Consider the following 24,812-nt stretch of genomic DNA (forward strand, 5'->3'; position numbering starts at 1 on the left):
AGTGGATATAGCAGGTATTGAGCAATAAATGGAGTACAAGGATTCACAAGTCTCAGCTGTTGATTTTGACCCCGCTTCTCTCTTTTCAGCGTCTCTCTTCTCATTGACCTCTGACACCGCAGTCATTAACACGCAGCCTCGTGGGCCTGTTTCTGTGCTGTGCTGTAGGCAGGAGGGGCATATTTTGGAGCCCTGGCTTTGCTCCAAGTTGCCAGAGGCTTTTATCTCAGCAGTCCACAATGGAAGACAGGCCCAGAGCCTCGGCATAATTCTCCCCAGGTGTTTCCCAGCACAAAACATCTTTTACCATCCCAGCTGCTCTCACTAAAGCCCTGCCTGTCTGTTTCTGGATGCTTCTTGGTGTTCCCTTGTTGAGTTGACATCAGTTTCTCACTTGCCTTCTCTGGGGCTTGTGAACTCGCTCTTTTTGGAAAGACAGGTTAATGTTGCACATAATAGAAGTTGCACTGGCAAGTAGATATAGATGATCATTGGACTCATATTGTGTTATAAGTGCTCTTCAGTGTTGTTTTTCTCATCTTTTAAACCCATGTGCTTGTTGGGACCTGTTTTGCATTCAGAGGCACACCTACTGTACAATAGGTAATCATTGTCTTCTCTTGTTTCCATGCGCATTTACTGTTGAATGTATCTGTCATGATGCTTATGCCCTCCTCTGAAATAGTCCAAAGTGTCCTGGTTGTGCTGCCCTGATGGGGGGGTGGGGTTGAACACTGTGTCTCCACAGCCTATTTGTGTGCAGACGGGTGGCTTTCAGACATGGACTAATTAGAGCTGACTCTAGGCAAGGTTCAACCGTTCAGTGTTGGTCTTAGGGTGACACATGAGGTAATACATGTCAACTTGAGTCAGGGCAAGGCTTGATCTCTTTTTCTCTGTCAAGCCTTCCCAAACACACACACACACACACACACACACACACACACCTCAACTGAGGCCTTTCCTGACTTGGCACCCAGGTTTAGTGCTGTCCCCTGCCTGTTTTGCAGGTTCAAAAACTGAAAACTTATTTGAGGATTATTCACCAAAATGCAAAAGTGTTGTTCATGTGTCTTCTGGCCTAGCTCACTTTAATTGCTAAAATGCTACAAACATTAACATATAACAGACAGTTAGAACTTGCAGCTCAGTTGTTGGGAAGTTTTCAGACAGTGGGAGTGAGATCATTACACTGATCACACTGCAGTATCCATAACTGCAGCTACTGAAAATGTAATACCAGCAGTATAATAACTTGCTATGAGCAGCAGTGCAATGACTGGCCCAACAAATTAGGAGGTTGGAATTAGTCGTCACTTTAAGATAAGGATAGATACCTGTCAGGCAGAGGAGTGGGCCAAAAACCTGAGGATGTAGTGGCTGACGCAGAACAGGATGCTTGTTATCCTGTCTGAAGTTGCAGTGGTCTCACATGTATTAGTGTCAGAAATGCATTTAGCTTGTGAGAGAAATCAAGTCCTCTTGAATGTAGCTTTCTCCACCCACCTAGAGGCACACAGCAAGGAATCTGTTGACTGTCCATCTGAAGCTGTGCAGCGAGATGTTGATGGATGGTTACACAGAGAAAGTTTCAAGCACCACTGCTTGGTTTCCCATGGGACAAGCCTTAGCACATGAATGTTTATGCTAAGGTACATGTAAAGGGTCCATAGATCTAGTTTTTAACACACACAGTCATACACATTCGCTTAACAAGTTGCAGCCTGTTTCATTTCTCCCATGTTTTCACTGCCGATCTCCCATTCTGCTCTTCAACGTGTAGTGTTCCTGCTGAGTGCATCAGGATTTTACCTCTGGGCTCAGGCATCCCAGCGCGCTCCCCTGCCAAACATCCTAACCAACCTCACCCACCTCACAAGAACCCCCCTCAGCTGTCTTTGCAATGTGTATAAAGGCTCAAAAACCAGCCTGCAGGAAATCGGTTCAACCAATTACAGACTCCAAAGAAAAATCCAGATGCTTTCTCCAGTATGTTCTCTGTCTTGCAGTGAGCTGTGTGCTTTGGCTGCAGGACTGATAACAAGGCGAGACAGTGCTGGAATGGTGTCAAGTACTGTGGTGTCCCGTCCCAACCATAGAGAGAACAATGTGGTTTGAGTAATTTTTCTCAAACCATTCTCTGGGATTTCGAAGGTTTTACTCTTTCCAGGGTGACATTTTAGACATACACATTATGTATTGTTGGTTTTTTGCTCAATGTTTCCTTTTTTTTTCCATGTGACATTTTTAGAGATGGCTTAAATTTAGCACAATCCCCCTTGACACTAATTGCACCAGACACCTTCAGTAACCATGTGGTTTTGTGGGCTAAGCCTTCAAATTAAAAGCTTTTCACATTTGGTTTGATTCAGCGCTTGACTGATTTTGTGGCCAGTAATGATATTGTTATTTGAGTGTAAAGGAAAAAAAATAATGTTTTTTGTTTTTTTTTTACTTACATAACATTTTTGCAAAGAACTCACCAAATTTGTTTGTTAAAGAGTTGGAACAAAGTTATGCTGGATATTCTATAATGTTAACATAAGAAATATCGCAGTAGTAAATATAGCAGTAGATGCTGGAGAGTAAAACTTGCTGAAAATGAAATTATAATAGTTGTAGTTTATTTCCTGGTCTATTTCCAGGTCTTTTATGTACTGCATGTACAGTATATCTGCCAAAATTCATACTGACATGATGTCTGTGATGAAATGTAAGCCAGTATTATGTTCTTGCCAATTTTTAATAGTAAGAATGGAATGGTTTCCTGTTGCACACATGGACATGCCAGGTGTTGCTTGTGTCCTGATGACAAATGTTTGTTTGATTTCCTGAGTCAAACCTTGGCGCTGATAATAATAATTTTCCCAGTGTCTGAACTCAGTTTACTCCCTGCACCGCATGAGCGTGGACTCAGTGGGGTGTGTGTCAAGCTGTTTAATCATACAAGGGGGGAATTTACTCTGCCAGACTCTATAAGTGTATGGGACCAAATAGATTGCATCTGTAATTTAAGATTTACATTTATGCCACTTTACCCAGCGTGTGTGAGTGGGTGAGCAAGATGAGACATGACCCTCTGTGAAGCCTTGTCCTGTCTGTAGCTAATGATCAGGTTTCATCAACCCTGGGCAACTCAAGGAGTTGTAAATAATTTGGATTTAAAGCATTATTTTCAGATGGTTACTCTTTATCTTTTAAACTGGCATGTGGGAGAAATCAGCCTGTGCATGAACAGAGTGAACTAACTCATATTCCTTTGTCTCTTTTCTGCAGGGTGACATCCAACAACTTCTGATCGTGGCTGATCCCAAAGCGGCATATGACTACTGTGAACATTACAGCCCAGACTGTGACACTCCCCACGGTGATTCCCTGCAGGCCCAGGAGCCAGAGGAAGAGGTCAGCCAACCAGGGAGGGTGGGGTGGAGGGTGGAGATTCTACAGAGCACCAATTGAGGTGCTGCTAAGAGGAGGATGATGATTGATGAGCTTCACAGTTGATGTCGTCAGGTTTTATTTGCACATGATAAGTGTGTGTCCTCATGTTTAATCTCAGTTAGGAGGCAGTTGGTTTAAAGGGTTTTAATGCGTTAAAACAGATAAATGGCTGTAGTGTTTTGGTAAATAAGTTATTAGATATTGAGACATTTTTTAAGAAGGCCAGGCTTTTACCTGGGTATGTTTCAGAAATCCACATCAGGTTTTACAGTGGAAATTCCGAATGATCCTGGTTCACCTGTACATGTTGTAACAAGAGAGTAATTCACAGTTGTTGAAATATTATATAAATAGGGAGAATTTCCATAAAATAGATATCAGGTATTATAAGTACAGACTTGTGTGAGTGTCTGCTTATTATACTGAGTTCTAGCAAGACAGTAACACAGACATGTACATCTACATTAATTTATCCACAAATGTAGACAACACAACATAAGCTGCACAACATTATTTCAGCATATACTTGGAGGGATACTGTATTGTCCACATCCGGCCACACCCCAATCACTGATTCAGGTGTCTTCCATCAGGTAGGTAGGTAAATGTAAACTGTCTGCAGTAATGCTCTGGACTGGAGGTGTGGCCAGATGAGTAGTGCAGAGAGTAGAGAGTGTAGAGAGAAGAGATGGTAGTGTGAATGCTCAGGGATGCGATTCTCACTGATTGAATGGTCATGACACAACAGTGTAAAATGTTCATTTTGAAATTATATTGAAAGGAGCTGATAGGGATACCTATTCTGTCTGTCTAATCTCTTCCTCTGTCCCTAAATTGCCTTTTTAAAACTTAAGGATGCAATATAAAAATCTATTAACCCCATCTGCTTACTTACAATTCTCATTTTTGCAAGCACCAGCCAAGGACACAGTCTGTAGCTTTATAATCAATTTTAACCACTCACCTACTTAAACACAACTGCATTAGAGTTAAGCGCTACAAGTTAACCCTTCTTTTATATTTGCCCATAAATCACTGAGATGATTGTAAGGGGCAGGGTGAAACAGTCATGGACACTGACCAGCTGTAAAATAGTCCCTTTCTAAAGGTGCAGTGTGGTGCCTGAAGCTACGTCAGTGCCAATTTAACTGAGATCCAACTATGTTGAATTAATTTGATAATTTGGAACACACATGCTGCCAGATACCATAACCTATCATTTCTAACCAGCTAAGCGTGATATCATGTTCAGACTTCACTTCCAAGTTGCAGCATGAAGTGATAAACTCTCATGACGAGAAGCCATTAATTATATTGTATAGCTTTGTTTTTTACCTGGTAGAGAACTACACAACTGAAAGAAGCTACACTTTCTTTAAATCAGAAACCTTTCATTTTTACTGAAGTGTATAATTAACATGCTTGCACTGAGAAAGTTCCATTACGATATCCCTGAAATGCAGCTGGTGATTATTTCTTTGAGGTCTCCCTGTTGTTTTCCTTTGTTTTACGAGCTTTTGAAAATCCCATCTGCTTTTACATGTTTGCAGTCAAAGACCCACATGGCTTGTTTCAGCATTTGTTTACTTGTTTGTTCACCATATTAAAACCATTATCCAATTTAGTTGCTATTGGTTTGGAGGTAATGATGATTTTGTTCATTATCATTATCATTATCATTATCAATGAGCCATAATATATTATAAATTATACATCATAATACATTATCGCATTACATCTTGTGGCATTTCATATGATGCTATGTGTATAATATTAATGCTGCACTGATTATTCAGTGTCTAACCATTCTTGACCAATTTTTTTTTTTTTTTTTTAAATGATACTGTTACCACAACGCTTTATTCTAATATTGTTTGCCATAAATAATGATGTAAAATAATCTGTTCAAACTTCATCTGTTTGAACATGCAGCATGCTCAGGATGATAACATATGTATCATCTTGCTGAAAGAGCTCTCTGCATCCTTGATGCTAATGCTAACACAAAGACCTCTCTTCCTTCTCTCTCTCTCCCTCTCTCTCTCTCTCTCTCTCTGAACCTCTCCAGTACACTACTGATGATTTAGATTACTCTCAGTTCTATGATTACTCTGAGGGAGCAACAGACATCATTCCCACCGATGAGTATTCTGAACCACAGGTAAATGAAAAAAGGAAAAGAAAAGAAAAAAAACATGTGTTTCCTGTGATGTCTCGGTTTTTCGGTCATCCATCCCATCCATCAGTTTGTCTTGTGTGTTGTCTGTGTCTCAGCGTTATGTTTATATGCACACCAGTACTCCAGTTTCTGGGAGTAATCAGCTTCATGATCATATTCTCTCCAAATTTCTCAAATGGTTTCTCCAAAGGTAGCCAGAAATTTGATATGCAACACTAGATTAAAAGATTGAGCAACAATAAAAGTGTCCTGACCTGGTGATGCTGTCTCTAATAATGACCTTCACAATAAGGCAGCACAGGTGGACTTGAGTGTGCATGTAAACATACTCGGTTTGGCAGCCCTCCTTGTGTCTGTTTTAAGAGGCTGCTGCCTTGTCTCGCTGGGAATGCCATCTGCTTTGAGTGTGTTTTTGCATTTCAGCATGTCTTTAAAGGTTTTGTGTACATTATTCTCATAATGAATCATCAACAATATTACACTTTACATTTTGGAAAATGCAGCAAAAGCAAGCTAACCTCCATTGCTATTTCATTGCACTGCAGTAGCTCTAAAGTGTTGCTGAAAGGCAAATCCTCTGTGTTTTGTTTTTGCATCAGTCCCAGATTGATAAGTATGTATGTCCCAAAAATGCTTCTGTGTGTCACATGAAAGGCCCAGTCCTCAACTGTTGTACAACACCCTTTCCACCCAACTGTCATATAATCTGAAGGCAGTGTTAAAATGGCCATCATTCCACTTGCAGCCCCTGTAGTTGGTGTACACCGTGACCGTGTGAAAGGATACTGTGCAGACCAAGTACTGTATGCGGGCTGCTACCGGAAAGTGGAGCACATGTGCTCTGACAGTTGGGATTTGATAAAGACTCTGTGCAAAAGTTGCAGACTGTGCCTTTAAGTAATTTCCACTTTTGAATGTTCCACGTTTGTCTTGGTGTTCTTTGTCGCCGCAAGATCTTCCAGAGAAAGAAACGTAGTGTCTCCATGAAAAAGAAGAGGACCAGAAAGTCCCTCAGTAAATTTAAGGCCAAGTCCTTAAAGTTCTTGGCTAACAAAAAATCACCAGCTAAAAAGTTTGCCGCTGAGAGGAAACGACAGATGCCTGGCTACCAGGCCACAGCGCCGGCACGACCCAGAGGCAATTTTAGGGTAAACGTCAAGTTAAGAAAAGACCAAATCCCATCAAGATCTTCCTACCCTGAATTCTGAAGGGAAAATCTCTGATGGCAGACTCAGAGCTCCCTAACCTCTCTTATGTAGATGTAGCACAGTCTGTAGCTAGCTTGAGAGGACCCCTAGCAAATAACCTCAGTTTTAGCCTTTGTGTTAACCCTCGCTTTATTCTTCTTTCCTTTTTTCGACATGACTCAGCTAAACAATGTAGAAGGAGATTACAATACAGACATTGACTACGGAACTGTAGATGGTACTCAAACTCAGTCCCCCTTTGCCACGAGTGGACCCTATGAGGTAATTTTTCATCTTCATTCTCATCTACTGTTAAAAGCCAGTGTTAGGTGTTTTGGGAAATGTGAGCAAGGAAGATTTTACCCAAGAAAGCATCTGGTATGAAAAGACAAAGACACAACCATTCAAACGAATGAATGTGTCTTTTGATTTATTGAGACTTTGCTGTGGACTGGGAGTTTTTTTTTAAATGTTTGAAAGCTACAACCCACTCGCTCCACTGCATACACCATGTGGATTCTAGGGATGCATTGCATTCTTAGAAAGTAATGCGGTCGTTTGTAGCTTTTTGTCGACATTCAATTTTGGCTGAGGCTGCAGATTTTGTTAGTTTCCAGCATGTGAGCAAGTTAACCTCAATCAGTGTGTGACACATTAGTGTTCAGCTGAAGTAACGGCAGTTACTTTAAAGATAAAACACTGTAGGCTGTCTGGATGGATCATAATAGAACTAAGAAATGAACAGTAACAGTGAACTGTACCCCATTTATTAAAAAGAAGCAAGTATTGTTCTGGAAATGTGTGGCTTTGAAATTCACTGTCGCCGTCTAATTAATAGAAACCACTAAGGATTTTAGTGAAATAACGTGGTCCTTCACCAGGAGCTAGAAATATGTTTTAGAGCCAGTGTATTTTGCCTCAGTCACACCGGCTTGTCTGCCTTTATTACCCACACAAAGAGCGGAGAGTTGACAAGACCTGCAGCCTCATCCAGGATTAAAAGAAGCTGACGATGGCAGAGCCTCTCTCAGCCAAGTCCATTAACAGCAAATGATTCTGGAGATTATCTGTTCAACAATATATGCCCTGTTCATCCATAGGCCTGGTTTTGATCACTAGTTCTGCTAATTACCCCTAAACGAACTATGATCAACAAATCTCCTCACAGCCAGCTATGAACATGCATCATCTACCGCAGCATTTGACAAAGTGGATGTGATTATACAGGCACTTTTAAATATATAATTGGGCGAGATGGAGTGCTGCCAATAATAACTGTGTAATTGCATCCATTTTGTAGCTAAAGCAGTGATCACAGTTTGGAATGAAAAAAAAAAAGAAATTGTAGCAAGTGATGGCGGTTGTAGTACTTGACCCACATACAGAGTGCATCAGGAAAACACACAGGAGGCTCCAAACATCAAAATGGATTTGTTGACCAACAAATTAAAATTTTACTTGTCTGTATCTTGATGCACTCTGTACATCTGCAGTTACTCCAATCTGATGATTGGTTTGCTGTTGATGCAAATTGCTGCTAGTGTCATTTCAGACGTTTATTTCAGCCTTTCTTTACTGACTGTTTACTGTATACATCCTGTATAACTGTATGAGGAGAAAGAAAAGAAGGCTGAGGTAAAATCATGTCTACTTGACAAGTATGAATAACAAACTTTTGATTGTAAGAGTCAGTAATTACAGTAACACTGTATTTATTCCTCCTGAGGTGTGCTGTAGGTTTGTGTTGGATTGTTAAGGCAGATACTTAATTAGTAACATGATTCATTGCTTGGATTTTAATGTTATCAATTCAAATATTCAGATTACATTAATTCAAACTACAATCACACAACAGTATTGGACCATTAACTTCATTCATCTAAGATAACATGGAATAAATAAGGTGTTACTGTTACTTTTTAAAAAAAATTTTTTGCTGAATTTATTTGCAGTCTGCTTTAATAACATGTTAAAGTAGACTGTTTGCCTCAATTGCTTAACTAACATCCTTATTTCCTTGGTTGCCCACCATCACTTCCCCCTTCTTTGCTTGGGTAACACCTGAAAGGCTGTGGAGGAGGATGTTGTCGGTGCTAATGGCTACGAGGCCGCTCCCATTGCTCCGGAGCCCACCGCTGTCCCAGAAATGGTGGACAACTTGGACACTGGTGCGGAAGCATATGACTTTAAGGAATATGACCTAAAGGAGTATGACTTGGGGGAGGTTGACAACAGGTTGTATGATTACGGGGCATATGATGAGTATGGCACTGCCCCCCCCAAACCCACGGCAGCCTACGATGATGAGGTGGGGCCTGGGGTTGCTGCTGAAACCGACGTTTCTGAGAGCACCGTAAGTATCACGCCCTGACCTGGCGACTGACGGGTGTGTGCATGAACGGCACGCGTTAGGGACTCACTCTGTCTTCCAGTGCACGTCTTCCTAGATGGTTGCTTGGCATGGGAAATATGTCATTGACATATTGAGTGTGGAGCCAGTAAATGCATTATGTGTGATTGGTGATTTAATGATTGACAGCTGTTACAGGGACCATGCATGCACCTGTGTTTTGGTAGCTCCCATTCCGGCAGACTGCACAGTGTGTGCACAAACACAGAAATTATTGACACTCACATATTATTTTGTTCTTATCTCTAAACGCACAGCCTTCAATCAGTGTGTGTCAGCCCAACCTGCACCCCGCCCAAACATACCCAACAAAGTACCTGCCGCCCCCTCCCACCCACTCAGCTTTCAGCCATTTTAACTAGCAGCCTGTCTGTGACATGTCATTTTCATATCATACAATTAGCCCATAACTCAGAGGAAGCTGTCTCCACAGTGCACACTCAGTGTAACTCACTCCCTTTCATACCCAAACTTTTGAACTCTGCCTTCACTTACCAGCAGTCACAGCTTGTCACAGGTTGTCAGCTGGTTAGTATAAATATTTAACATGTACCACTCTCTTTACTTTGTCTCCATGTTTAACTCTTGTTTAAATTTACCCTCTGTCAGAACATCATCACATACCATGTTGTGATTGTGTGCCTTTGGGTATTGTTAAATTTTAGCACCCCTCTACACATACACCCACCCGGCCTCCTAATCCTTCTTATTTCATCCCACCTCCTCCACCTCCACTCTTAAAACACACCTAAACACATGAGACGGACGGACCAATTCACGACCTCTAATGAAACCACAGTCATGTTCAGCTATTTATTTAAATCTTATCATTTGCAATGTTGCCCAAAGAATAGAAAAGAAGACACTTCACATGAATGTGGGAGTGAACATTATTATTATTACTATGTCTCTTATTATAAATGTATCTAGTTACATTATTTTGTGGGTTTGCATGACAGTAATAACCTGTTGGTGTTATTGTTTTATTTGGTCACTGTTAGCCACACTGCACAATGGCAATGCAATGACAGCACTGCTCCATTTCAAGCACACAGAGTAGAGGTCTATTCCTTCTCAGTACGACTAACATTTTGCCTGTTTTGTACCACAATGTCATCTCACTGTGTGTTATTCTTTACTCACTTTCTGCCTCTGACATAGCTGCAGTAGCTACAACTGAATGTAAGATGTTGATTGATTGAGTAAAATTTGTTCAAGCATTCACACACATTCTTTTCACCGGCTGAACTGCCTCCTCCAGTCATCATTGCTCATCATTGCTATTCATTCACCTGTGAACTATAACTGCTGTGTGAAGAATGTCACCTCTGTGCTCACTTTGTAACTGCAGGTTGCTGGTGCTGGAGGAGCCTTCGGCCAGAAGGGAGAAAAGGGCGAGCCGGCTGTGATTGAACCTGTAAGGCCCTTAAAGTCAATGCTGATATACTAAAGTGATATAATCATGTCATTTTAGTTCATGTTATTATCAAAAAATTGTTTTTACAGAATGAGTTGATCCAAAGGAAATTAAGTCAGCTGCTGAACTACACTTTTACAGCTTTTGTTCTTTACTCTGAATTTGTTGACTCATCCTGAACTTGACTGTAGGGCAGCATTTGTGGTGTGAAACAGTGTTTGTTTTTTAAAGGGCATGCTGATTGAAGGACCGCCAGGACCTCCTGGCCCAGCTGTGAGTATATTGATTTAATAGTCAGTGTTTTGCACCTGAGCATAATTATACGCCATTGTAGTCAGAGTTTAATGAGCCGCCGTGCTGCTGCTCTGCTGACTTAGCTTTGTCTTTTTAGGGCCTTCCAGGTCCCTCAGGCCTACAAGGACCCCCCGGGCCTTCTGGAGATCCTGGTGACAGGGTGAGTTGTTATTTATGTCTTTGAATCTGAGATCCCAAAAAAACACTCAAGTAGTAGGTAAAACAAGTGACTACAAAGAATGTGGCAACTGAGTTGTATTAGTGCTATGGCTAATACTTCTGTATATACATAGTATGGCCTCATGGGAACTTTACCTCAGTTAATTTCATAGGAATAATGCTGCGTATGTTGTAGAATAAAGATGAATAATCCAACATCCTTGAAGGAATGCACCAACCTGCTGGTCCGCTAACTAGTTGTCATCAAATGTCAAATTATATTTCTGTAAGTTATATGTCAAACTTACTAATCTTCTACACAGAACTCCCTCACTCAGCTGCATGTTGTAATAAATGATGATGACATTCCAGTTAATATTTTTGGTCTCTTGAGTTCATTCCAGTAGCTTACTGCCCATGCTAGCATGCGACACCACAGCCAATGATCTATGAAATCATATGCTGCTGCAGTAAAGAACCATTTTACCATGTCAAACAAAGCATAACAGTTCAAACATTACAAATCAGTGTGGGAAGAATATTAAACAGTGGTAACCATAGCAACAATATTTATGCTTCACATGATGTGGTGAAGCTGTAAAACCATGGTTTAAAATGATTTCAGACAAACCCTGGTAGTTTATATAATAAGGCCTGAAAAGTGTGGCATGTGAGTCAGTTTTGATAAGTGAGGACAAACTGGGTTCCCCTTCATAAAAAGTAAATATGTTAATGCTTTGCCCTTTGCATTTTCTCTGTTCCACAGACAAGCAACTCACACACACACACACACACACACACACACACACACACACACACACAAATGTGGGCACCAGAATTCATGGAAAAGGATGTTGGTTTTGGACTGCAGACAGTAGTGTGGTGTACAGATGGACAGGCCCAGTCTATGTGTGCTGGAGGAGGAGGAGCACATGCTAATGAAACCAACAAACAGCACACCTCCAGCATTTACTGCTCCAGCTGTGTGGTGTATGTTTGTGTGTTTGTGTGTGTGTGTGTGTGTGTGTGTGTGTGTGTGTGTGTGTGTGTGTGGGTGGGTGTGGGCATGTTTGGCTGTGTTTGTGTTTCCCTCCATATTACTGCTGCTGTTAACGGCATAGGTAACAGCACAATTTAAGATTTGAAACCGAAAGAACTCAGGATCAGGTGCATTTTTTCACAGCATATTGATACATATGTTTGTCTGCACTGATTTCCAGTGATTTACACAATTATAGATTCTTAAAATTGAACAAAGATGCAAATGTTATTTCCTTGAAAACACAACAACTGCATATGTTGGACATGAAGAAGGAGTTATTAATTTAGCTTTTCCAGTCTACTGACATTTAGATATGATAACATGTACTGTACATTACATTCATACAAGCATCTATCTGAACTACTTTGATCTTTATATGGTCTTTAAAATATTCTGTTTTCTTCCCAGTTAATGGTAAAGTTGTTGATTTTATGACTCAGGTGGTATCTCTTCTGTGTTGCAGGGTCCTCCTGGTCGTGCTGGTCTGCCTGGTGCTGATGGTTTGCCAGGGCCCCCTGGTACTATGCTGATGCTGCCAGTAAGTGCTCAGAATAACACAACAGAACCTTTTATTATGTAATTCAATAACCAGACCGATTTTTAGGGTATTTAACAGTGATGATAAACAGAATGAATAATGTTTTAACTTCTATGTGTTTGTGCGTGTTTGACAGTTCCGTTTTGGTGGGGATGGTGAGAAGGGTCCAGTGGTGTCGGCACAAGAAGCCCAAGCCCAGGCCATCCTCTCCCAGGCCAGAGTAAGTAGACAAGGATATTAAACAAGCCACTGGGAAGCCAAACCCCCACCCCTGCCCTTCTCCCTGCACACACAGCTGTAGGGGGAGAGGAGGGCAAGGATGAGAGAGACAGGGAAGGGGAGGGGGGTACACTGCGTTTCGTTGGCCTTGCAAGGCTAAAAGGAGACATGCCGAGCAGGCTGGAGAGCAACAACATAAAAAGGCCACTTTGAACAGATGGACAGACAGGAGAGACTGTTAAAAATACTTTAGGGGCTCTCAACCTGCGGGTGGGCTAAACCAACAGGTGTAGAAAATGTCTGTGTGTGTAAATGGGAGAGGAGGGGGGCTGTTAGAAGAGAGGAAAAGACAAAATCTAGACTTGGTATTTAGGAGAACTGTTGGCTTCTGCATAATGTCCCACATTAATTACACCCTCAGTGAACCAAGAGATGAAATGTGGAAATATGCATTTGGGTTTACTGCATCAGAAGACAATACAACAAAATAAAGTTCAGAGAATATATACAGCAAGGAGATTCACCAGCAGGATCATATACATTATGCAAAATGGGATTATGGTATAATAATAATGTAAAATATGTCTGAGGTCAAATACCAGTTCCAAAAAATATACAGCTGCTCTTATAAAATAATGGTTACCTCTGAAGTAAAACAGAAGACACCCCAGAACAGTGAACATGTATTTTATTGATTTGATTTAAATTTGATTTAATTCTGTTATATACGCCAATCAGTTCAGCACAGGACATGGACATGCAAAGATAAAATAAAACAAAGTACACTTAGTATGTGCTTTACATGCAGTATATAGTATGCATATTTTCTTTTTCAAAAATGGATATACTATACATTTTCTGAATGGAGTTTTTTGCTAAGTGGAATTTGACCTTGTTCTTGTCCGTGTCTCCCCTGCAGCTGGCTATGAGGGGACCCCCCGGGCCGATGGGTCTGACAGGACGATCAGGGCCAGTGGTGAGTCCCTTTTGTCTTTTCTTTTTGTGTGTGTGGTAGCTCGTAGGAATTTGGCTCTTTACATTTTCGGTAACATGACCTTTTCAACTCCTGTTTATTGTCCAATCAATTGTGTTTGCATTTGATAGTAACAGTTGTAATAAGCACACAAGATACCCATTTGGATCAATATCATGACACTTAATGTTAGATTTAAAGTTTCCTTTTCACCAATATTTCAGAAAGAGCACAACTTTTTAAGAATTCAGTACTTAGAATGAAAATCTGTAAATTTCTGGTACTGCCAGTTCCGCATTGCTTAAATGAAAACATCTACTTTATGTTACTTATTTATTTATATTTTTGTGACAAACAGCAGAGAGCAGATTATTTGTTGTGAAATGTTGTTGCATCAGCACTGGGTGGCTCAGTGGCTACACTTCCTGTCTGTTACGTGCTACCAGCTGCCAAGAAAATTTCATTCTGTTGTTGCCCCCCACCACTCCACACAAACCCTCCTCCTCTCTCTTGGGCTTGTTGATACATGATCCACTATTTATCTGCAGGAAAAGGCCCAACAAAAGACACGAGGAATTGGCCAGTTTAAAATCTGCCCTTTAAAGGCAAAAGGCCAAGTATATGGATCTGAAATGATAAGGCAATAATCAGATGTAAATGTACCTTTCTAAAAGGTTTCCCTCCTTGATTAAATGCATGTTTAAAACAGTCAAGGTAGTTCTGACAGTCAAGCTCTTTTATGATTCTAAAAGCGTCTGTGTGTCTGCAAAATCACCAGCGTTGAATACATGCTGGTCTGCAGACAGATTACAGTATGCACTGTACCCCAAATCTCTGCCTTTACTAACAATTTAGGATTGCTTTTTTAGACTTAAGTATATGCTAAAAGACACACAGATGTTTTTGATGTCTTTTAAAAGCAGGCTAAAGATGATCATTTGACCTGTCAGGATAACCTCACAAACTTCTTTAATCTGATGCAGATTGATATGCCAGAAGCAATCCACATGAAAAGATGCACATAATACATCATCAAAGAAAAACATATTATACATGTGGTGGTCATATTAGAGTGATATAATTTATAAGAACTTAAAGGATATCATGTCTTAGACTCTCATCCCAAGTAGTTCATGCATAAAAGGAATGTGTGAATTCATTTTCTTCAGATCAACACACAGAAAGAATGTGCACATTAAGCTAAACATCGCCATCTGCTGTTTACCTCATGCCATTTTTTACTGATCGGTCCTGTAGCAAACTGCATATGTCATGACCTGAATGAAAAGTGTCAATGTTTGGTTTGTGCTCTCTCTTCAGGGTCTACCCGGTGCTCCTGGACTGAAAGGTGAAAGTGGAGACCCTGGACCTCAGGTAAGAAACAAGAGATGTTACTACTATGATGTATGAAAATGTCCCTCACCAGCTACTGTAGGCCACATCCAAGGTTATTAGACTGTTGGTCACTAAGTGGTCCTCGTGTCTGCACAGGGTCCCCGTGGCATCCAGGGGCCTTCAGGACAATCTGGCAAAGCTGGCAAGAGGGTGAGTGAACTCAATGACCTGCTACACTCTCACTGTGCAGTGTGTGTGTGCTCACATGCCTCTGTGTTTGTTGTTGTGTGGTTGTTTGTACTTGTGGCCACTGCTCAGATGCTGAGAGGCTTATTTCCAGTTCAACAAACAATTGCTTGATATGTGCTTAAAGGCCTGCGCTGCCTCCAATCCTCGGATCAATGGCCGGGCAGCTAATCTGTCTGAAAATGCCAAAATGGGAAAACTGGCTGCAGATGTGGGGCACAATTAGTGTCACAGTGTAGTCACTCTGCAGAGCCAAACGTCTTGACCTAATTGGTTACTAATAAACATAAACCAGTCATAGGCAAATTAGTAATACAAGCTTGATTCATGGGTCAACTGTGAGCTGATTTTAATGTCAGAAAATACTTACTCATCTAATGCTGCAACAGACATAAAAAGTAGTGTCAGAATAAGAAATAGATTTTCGATTTGTTATTACTCTGTGTTTGGTATCCTGTTAGAAGTTCTCCTGCAGTGCTGTAAACTGGCAGCTGGTTTTGGAGATGATTCCCAGTCAGCCCCTGCTCTACCTCTTGATTGCTGAAGTGATGTGGATCAATGATTTGTGTTAATATTTGCTACACTGCTTAAATTTGCAGCTTCAGACTATATTCATTTGTTTACTAATTAAAGATGTATTACTTATTACAATATAACTTTGCACAATCCAACAAACCAGCTGGGCCTCAGGAAGAGTAGCTGTTGCTCTGGTAAAACCTTATTGTTGTATTAGAATATAAGAATTAGAATATAACTATATCACTCTTCTACACAAACACCTAATTGTATTGAATGTGCATTTCAAGGTTGTTACAATATGCAAATCTGTATGTATATGTTTAATCTTTCTGTTTTGAAGGGCCGTGCTGGAGCAGACGGTGCCCGGGGAATGCCCGGAGAGCCAGGCTCCAAGGTACCAAATGCCAGCACACCACCTTTCATGTTTGTTGTGTTGTGTGCAGGCCAGGATGAGTTTGATGTGTGGTGATGTTGTGTGGTTTGGTGACATTCTCTGCTCTGCTTCATTAAAGGGTGACCGAGGCTTTGATGGACTCCCCGGACTGCCTGGTGAAAAGGGACACAGGGTGAGTACAGAAAGGTGCATGCCACTGCTTCAGGTTCATCAAAATCCTGCTTTTTACACCTTTACTGTTGATTCTGCTGAAGTTGAACATTGTTAGATTTGAACACTGAGCAATAACGAACCAGATTTTGGTTTGGCCTGTGGAGCAACTCTTCTTGTAAACAAGGTTATGAGCAAAACACTATTCCTTCGTGTGATAAGTCACAAAACTGGCATTAAAACAAAACTCCCTAGCTGTTGAAGGTTTGTCTTCTTAGATTAATTCTCAGATTTATCAGGGTATCATTTAGATGGCAAAGGTTTTGGATGAGATGAAATAGATTCACCTGCAGTCAGATCACAATGTTGAGTAACCTCTTAAATTTCAGTGTGACAAGTGAATTGAAAATGAGGGAAATAATTTATTAAGAAGTTTGAATTTGTTTAATTCCACTAATGTGTCTGCATCAATCAGACTACTGGAAAAGATTTAGTGTTGCACTGAAGCCAGGTAAATGTGTTTGTAGAGTCAACCACATTTTCTGAAGGAGACACATCATTGTCGAGGGTGGTGCACTGTATTGGTCACTCTAAATAATAATATTAATAATAATAATAATTCTAATTTAAGATTTCAAATATGTCTCTCACCCCAGTTTAATGCACCAGTCTGTAGTAGGCTCATAAATTTTTGTGGAGAATTATGACTTTAAATGGCTCTTTAGATTATGGATTTGCACTAGCAACACTATAATACATCAAAAACAATAAGACATAAGAATGTAGAAACTAAAGGTTTTAAAGTAACCAATGTCCATAAGAGTAAAACTGTTGGTGAAAATGTGAAATGTAGGAAAGACAGTTTGCAGTTTGAGCCCAATATGAAAATTATTTTAGATATTTGATTCAAAAAATAAAAATGATCGCACAAGCCTATAGCTGATGGTCTGGTAAGATCAAACTATGATGAATTATCCTGAATCTCTCTTTAATTTTCTTTCACTCTTTCTATCTCAGGGGGAGATAGGACCAATGGGACCCCCAGGTGCCCCTGGAGAGGATGGACAGAGAGTGAGTACCTTCTCTTTTAACTTAACACCCTAAATAACCTTTAAGAAAACTGAACTCGGCTGCATCACTTATATCAGCTGTGGTCCACCAGCTCAGCCCTCAGGCAGCAGCAGCTGGGTGGAGACCATGAACTGGGGAGGAGGAGGGATTTAAGTTTAACCTTTCCTCCCCCCAGAAACTAACTACACCCCCAACCCCCAACCCCAACCCCCGAACTCCCACCCCACCTCCACAACTAGGCTGTTACTACCTTCAACAAATGTTTGGTTTGGTTGAGAGTAAGCTGTGACTAATACAGACCTTTGAGAGCTTATGGTTATTGGTGGTGATAGCTGACATTTAAGGTTTCATGCCAGAATTCCCTTCAGATTTTTATTTAGTTAAATTAAAGAGCAGCTGAACCTCTCCAATGAAGCCCAGTTCAATAAATGTACTCTGCTGTCTTTTTCTTCTCTTAGGGCGAGGATGGAGAGATTGGGCCCAGAGGATTAGCTGGCGAGAGTGTAAGGCTTTTCTGTTGTTGGTGTTATTTCATCATGCCCTCGCAAACATATGGGATTCCAACGAGCTGCAACAAGATCAGCTTTAATCTTGCTTTCAATTGATCTCTCTCCCTTTGACAAAAGTGTCCACCAGGGGACAGGACTGCCCCACTGAAATGTGTTCATCAGTGCAATGAGCATAGAATGAATCTGATTTTATAAGTCACTGCTTGTCACTCTTCATAGGGTCCTAGAGGTTTGCTGGGACCTCGTGGTCCTCCAGGACCCCCTGGATCTCCTGTACGTACCATCACTTTTACCATCCCCTTTTCTGATATCACTTCCTGCTGATATGTGGTATATATGAGTCTTTTCTGATCTGTCCTTCTCAGGGCGTTGCTGGAGTTGACGGGCCTCCAGGTCCCAAAGGAAACATGGTACAAACACAACTTCCTCTCAGTAAACTGTCTGAAATGTTGCTTTATCAGCTCCTAATATGACTGCAGAATTTCAGGACAATGTCTTACACAAACAGGACTGTTTGTGTAAGTTTGGACTGTCTAGATCAGGCTGTTAAAACCCCTTTAGGATGCAAAGCTGTGAGGTTAAAGTTCATACTGAGGATCTCAGAGGAGCTGAGAAGGAGAGTAGCCACTTGAAAGGCAGCAAAGGATCGTGCTAGATTGTGGCGGTACCTTTTTCTGCCGTATTACAAAGGTCGTACAAGTTAAATACTGTTGACAGGCTAGGTTTAAAATTTACAACGGGTAAAGAACAAAATGCTGATTTAGTGGCAGAGATGAACCCTCAACCGCACATTTAACAACAGCCTATATACATTTTTTTCATAATCAAGATATTCCCATTACAGCTGCAGTGCAGTTTGACACCAGAATGTCAAAGAGCATGGCTGGCTTACTGGAGCTTCTATTTTGCTCTGATGTTTAACACACAGATCCATTATTCTCCACACTGGCAGCTCCCTAAGCAGACTACAATCCAAATCATGTGTAACCCAAATAGAATACAATAGATTCACAGCCCAATTCGTTAAGTGGCAGCCGTATTAGTTACAAAACACTTCCTCAAGAAGTCACTGTAACAATTTAAACAACTCCTGGAATGACTGAGCCTCATACAGCTTGATGATGCTCAAGAGAGGAATAATATTCACTGCTGGATTTGGTTTTAAATACAAGGAAATGTACAATATAAAATGTAAAATATTGCTATTAATTTATGCTGTTGATAGGCAGGAGGTTCCACCTGATTGGGACTAGTGTTTAGTGTCTAGTTTTGACAGCCTCCATCTTTTTTAGGGACCACAAGGAGAACCAGGCCCACCTGGGCAGCAAGGAACCCCAGGGACACAGGTAAACAACAAAATCACACACTGTCCCACCACCCATGATAAAAATGAAGTGTGCATGGCTGCACCATGATGGCTGCACCGTGATGTGTAAATACAGGGAAGCAACTACAGACACACTGGCTTTAGTCTCCATTGATGCCTGTATCTTCCACCACAAACCCTACACAAAGAGAAAAGCAGATTTACTTTGGATCCACTGTATATAAGCTTGTGAGCTTATAGATGCATTTGATGAATGAAATACACAGTTGAACAGCTTCATTCTCAATGCGAAGTGTGTTGTTATTTATTTCTCTAGCTGTAGACGTCAATATTCTGCTTTTATAAGTTACGTTTGAGGCACCAAATTAGAAGTTGAACTGTCAAAACAGATACTCATCTTCATTTTGCATTTTTGAATTTGGTCCAGCCACCTCTCCCTGGAGACCTTTTGAGTACAAACACACACATACGCACTATGCACACACATTTTTCTGAAATATTTTTCAGGGGTTTATCTCAGGAGGGGGAATGTTTGGGGGTTGATCCATTTGAAAGCATCTTATTCATGTTGGTGGAATTCCTGCAAAGCTGCCACACGTGTTGGAGCAAGCTTCAGTGCCTCAAATTACACACACATACTCACACACACACACACACACACACACACACACACACACACACTGGCACAAAGAGGTAGCCACCTAGAAACACATATATGAGACGTGCGGTTCTAGAAGCATGCTAGATCATAGTATGCCTTCTAACCCAACTCTTTTCACATACACACACACACACACACACACACACACACGCACACACACACACACACACACACAAACACACACAAACACACACACACACAAACACAAACACACAAGCTTAACATTCCTTCACCAGCTCAACTATTTACAGCTCCAACAAACTCTTCAAGCTTGTGTGTGTGTGCGTGCAAGTATGTGTGTGTGTGCGCAAGTGTGTTTGAGCATGCTTGTTGTTGCTATAGAAACATACCCTTATGTCAATCTATATGTCTCCTCCTCATAGGGTCTTCCTGGTCCTCAAGGCCCCATTGGACCACCTGGAGAAAAAGTATGTCCATTATTTTTCCAAACAAATTTTGATTTGATTTTGATAAATTGTACTCAGGGTTTCACTACAAGAAATCATTGTCAGTTATAGGAAATTACTGATTAAAGATAGATAATAAGTAACCAATATTTCAGAACATTTGTTATAAAGTTTCATGCTTAGGAGGTAAACATGTGGAACACACTTCTCTTTAATCCAAGTGACACAGTGAAGGTCAAAAATATTTTTCATGTTTAGCTTTCTGGCACCTGCAGAGTTTATGACCTCTGACCTTTGACCTTGTTTGTCATCTTCTTTTCCTCATGCAGGGACCTCAGGGCAGGTCGGGGTTGCCTGGATTACCTGGAGCTGATGGGCCTCCTGTGCGTGCTCTTATCACCCATATACGTACATACAGTATATCAGTATTACACACGCATATACACACACAGAAATATGACACCACTTTACTCCTGTAACATCCACCCAAACATCAGACAGTGTTCATTCACACACATTTTCTAAAACTGTACAATATATGCTATAACAACAGTTTAGAGTGAATATGTTGGTCGTTATAGTCTGACCAAAGTTTTTTTTCTCAACGTCAACAACCTGTGTTCAACCCACAGGTCCACAGGTCTGACCTGTGTACAACACTTCTATATCAAACCTGTGATTTTCCCATCAAGCTATTTATGCAATATATGGGCATAGGACACTGGTCAGGTAGTGTGTGATGTGGTCCTGTCATTTCAGCCCATCCTCAGCATGCAGGTCGCTGGACACTTCAGTTTATTGAGGTAGCAGGCTTGTCCAGAGTTTAGGCAAAGACCACACTCCTCCGTCTTCAGTCTGAATCTTGAAACAGTCAACAACTGGTTAGCAGACATGTAGCCAGTGCAAGGAAGCCACAACAGCAGGATTATGATGATATGTTTTGGTTCTTGTGAGAACCAGAAACTTGTGAGAAATGAATAGAAAAGTTTAGCTTTAGACTCCTGGCCTCTTGTGCACAGTCCAAGAGAACCACAGCCAGCTTTATGAATTCCTTTTGACCATCACTTCAGTTTTATCTGTATTTAACATTATAAAGTTTCTCTCTTTGCCAGGCTGATACTGAGATAACTGAGTGTCATCAGAATAACAGGGAACAGAAATGATGATGAAAATTATTCCAGTTATATCAATTACATCAATTTGTAATTGATATAACTGGAATAATTTTCATTCATTAATTTTTGTCATTATTACTAAAAATGCACATATAATTTTACCAGATGTATACAGTAATGAGTCATATATAGATATAGGTTGATAATGTGTTTGGATGGGGTTACTGTTTTGGTGTATGACACACACTGAGCCGCCTTTTGAAATACAGCAGTACTGTATCTCAGACATCTCTTAGGGCATTTTTCATAACCCCATAATAATGGGACTCTGGATTTTTGTTTTTCCAGACCTGTAGTCGATCATGTCATTCCTCCTCCTCTGCCCTCACTATGAGAGGTGTGTAAGTTCAAGAGGCAGGCAGCCCTTAGTTCCCCTCAGGCCTCAGAGTCTGGTGATCTACCGCCCTCTGCCTCAACCTCACACTTCAAAAATCGAAATGCCAGGTGTTTGCAGCTAAAGGTTTCCATATGTGTGTGTGGGGGTTTGCATCAAGCTGTTCACGTGGGCCTGTCTATCTGTCCCATCATTCACCAGTGGTCACGGCACTTGGCTATTAACCTGCCTCAGACTGCCACAGAGAACCTCAGAAATCTCCTGTGTTTCACTTCACTGACGCACCATCACTTACTGTTAGTTTGTTTGTAGCCCTAGAAGTAGTCTAATTAGTAGACTTGTCAGCTGTTCTGTGTTGTGATGAACTCACAGACCTGAATTTGTACAGTGGAAAAGCACATTGACCTGTCTATCACAGAGGACCAGGGAAAAACCTGTGTTGTTGTGAACCAGACATGTGTGATATGGACTTAATACTGCCCCTAGAAAAATGAAGCTCATCGCCTGGTAGTTTTTTCTTCAGACAGTCAGGTCATCACTTCACTCTCATTCTTGGATTTACACATTATTTGTTTTGCCATGCCTTGTAGTAGCTATTTAGGACAACACACAGGTTCCTCCACCTTTGGATATTTGTTGTAATGCCAGTTCAGGCACAAATACTACCTCTCTATTTTGCAAAGATACTTCAAGAACATAATTTGTTGCATTAAATGGAATAACATGGATTTGTTCACAGTGTTCATTCACTGTTCACTTTTAACCGCTTTGTGACATCTTATTTTACAGGGTCATCCTGGTAAGGAGGGGCCACCCGGAGAGAAAGGAGGACAAGTAGGTGTATTTAATGTGTGCTCGGGTGAAAAAGAGAACAAAAATGTTCCAGTGCTGTTGAAGCAACTAAATTTAAAGCAGTTTTTAATCCCAAGGTTGTGTTAACGTAAAATGCAACTATTTTCAAATGGACTCCATAAATACATCCTCTAGACATGTAAAGGACAACAGCATACTTCATTGGTCACATTAACATTAACATTTTCCATTCTTCTGAAGCATCACCATGATGATGTTGTAAGCAACAAGGTGGTAGATTTAGTTAACAAGCCCGACAACAGCACAAATCACAATACAATGCTCTAGTTAGTTGTTAAAGGTAAAAGATTTTTGGACAATAGTAATAAAAGTTTTCATTACACAATTTAATGAAGTATAAAATGCACAGTAGACAGGAAACATGTCAGTCAAGCTTCTGTCCTGGATGAATGATAATATTTTATATTGCAGTTGGTTCAATGGGCATTTTCTTTACACATATTTACCATTAGTCAGTTTCTAATGAAAATGTAATGGACTTTTAAAATAAAGCATTTAAACTAGTAAGTATATTTAAATCATAATTGTAAACATAGAAGTAAAATGTCGTTTACAAAGATACAGTAACTAGAGTAAAAGCCAGCTGCATTTATAAGCTAGTGAAGATATGCAATGGTACACTTAATGTCTTCAGTATTATTTAATACTAATATGTATAATAATACACTGTAAAGCATTTACTACAGGAACCATGCTTTTCTTCTCTACAGGGTCCACCAGGTCCACAGGGTCCCATTGGTTATCCTGGCCCTCGTGGTGTGAAGGTATGATTTCTGTTGGAGCCACATTGGCATTTGATTGACCAGCCTCATTTATTGTATTCACCTTTTAAGAAAGTCCTGCCTTTTATTCTGTTGTACATGATTGTATTGTATTTCTCTTATCTTTTCTTTTCAACAGGGTGCTGATGGTGTCCGTGGTCTCAAGGGGTCAAAGGGAGAGAAGGTACAGACTTCCTAAAATACTATACAGTTCCATCATTTCTCAGTTTACTTCCCAGTGAGTAGCCAGAGGAGGTTAGAAGTCATGCCATGCATGGTGATGTCCTTACAAAATAAGAGAAGCTTGTTGAGTTCTGCAGCATTGTCAACAAAGGTCAGTGCAAGTGAATATTCTGTCCCATGACAGCACTGGAAAGAATTTACTCTATATCAAGCACTGTACTGATGCAGCAGATATTTTATCAGATTTATGAATTTTGTTCTTCTCAACTCGCAATATCATAGTAATCTTCTTAAGATCTCTGTCGGGTCTTGGAAATAATTTGCCAAGCTGAGTAAGCATACTAAAATCAAGCTAAATTCAATGGCTTTATTTCTGTCAAAGACAAAATGTGGTCTTAACTGACACGCTGTATGTCACAGTGTTTGTTGAAACTTTGTCAAAATTTGGGGAAAGCCAACAAATATATTCACGTCACACTTATTCTGTCTGTAACTATGGCCGTCTACCTGCACTCCCAACTTTGTTTTGACTCTTTTGAGCCGGAGAGAACGGCTGCTGCAGCCTGAACGCACCATGCGGAGGTCAGTCGATAGCCTTCTTGAGTGGAGAGACTTCTTTTTTGGAGTGACCCTCAATCAGTTTTCGAATGTAAAGCTGTCAGGCTCGAGGCTTTTGGTTTCAAAGAACACCGCAATCCATCTCAAGCTCTTTTGAAGTGTGCATGCCACTATGCAGAATTTAAACTAAGGTGCCTTTTAATATGCATGACGTTTATTTAAGATCAATACAGTTATGCTGCTGTATAAAATCCATTATCTGACTGAGGGGTGTTGTTCTCACTACACTGACAGGTATTCATATCAGTTTTTATTGAATTATTTATAGCAAGAGATTCAAAAGCCAAAACCTTGAGGAGAAAGGGTTTGTTATGAATAAAGGATGTACTTTACCTCAGGTGTGTGTGTGTGTGTGTGTGTGTGTGTGTGTGTGTGTGTGTGTGTGTGTGT

The 24,812-nt window shown here is 40.6% G+C and overlaps 1 protein-coding gene across 5 annotated transcripts in view; it reads left to right on the forward strand.

The window, feature by feature from the left end:
- Positions 1–24,812, forward strand: part of col11a1a (collagen, type XI, alpha 1a) — an 80,014-nt gene that overhangs the window by 13,662 nt on the left and 41,540 nt on the right. The window contains exons 5-28 of one of the 5 annotated variants that reach the window (XM_023397965.2): positions 3,277–3,402; positions 5,510–5,602; positions 6,991–7,089; positions 8,876–9,160; positions 10,569–10,634; positions 10,866–10,907; positions 11,026–11,088; positions 12,593–12,667; positions 12,804–12,887; positions 13,806–13,862; positions 15,180–15,233; positions 15,351–15,404; positions 16,300–16,353; positions 16,472–16,525; positions 17,521–17,574; positions 18,033–18,077; positions 18,303–18,356; positions 18,449–18,493; positions 19,376–19,429; positions 20,455–20,499; positions 20,808–20,861; positions 22,777–22,821; positions 23,571–23,624; positions 23,761–23,805. In XM_023397965.2, coding sequence (XP_023253733.1) covers positions 3,277–3,402; positions 5,510–5,602; positions 6,991–7,089; positions 8,876–9,160; positions 10,569–10,634; positions 10,866–10,907; positions 11,026–11,088; positions 12,593–12,667; positions 12,804–12,887; positions 13,806–13,862; positions 15,180–15,233; positions 15,351–15,404; positions 16,300–16,353; positions 16,472–16,525; positions 17,521–17,574; positions 18,033–18,077; positions 18,303–18,356; positions 18,449–18,493; positions 19,376–19,429; positions 20,455–20,499; positions 20,808–20,861; positions 22,777–22,821; positions 23,571–23,624; positions 23,761–23,805 — 1,701 coding nt within the window. Of the gene's footprint in view, positions 1–3,276; positions 3,403–5,509; positions 5,603–6,573; positions 6,769–6,990; positions 7,090–8,875; positions 9,161–10,568; positions 10,635–10,865; positions 10,908–11,025; positions 11,089–12,592; positions 12,668–12,803; positions 12,888–13,805; positions 13,863–15,179; positions 15,234–15,350; positions 15,405–16,299; positions 16,354–16,471; positions 16,526–17,520; positions 17,575–18,032; positions 18,078–18,302; positions 18,357–18,448; positions 18,494–19,375; positions 19,430–20,454; positions 20,500–20,807; positions 20,862–22,776; positions 22,822–23,570; positions 23,625–23,760; positions 23,806–24,812 lie in introns of all 5 variants that reach the window. The other 4 variants (XM_023397967.2, XM_023397968.2, XM_023397970.2 and 1 more) reach the window with 4 other exon arrangements.

Source organism: Seriola lalandi, unplaced genomic scaffold (assembly GCF_002814215.2).
Source record: "Seriola lalandi dorsalis isolate HSWRI2012SDOR001 ecotype SW California unplaced genomic scaffold, Sedor1 jcf7180002054972, whole genome shotgun sequence".
NCBI lineage: Eukaryota > Metazoa > Chordata > Actinopteri > Carangiformes > Carangidae > Seriola > Seriola lalandi.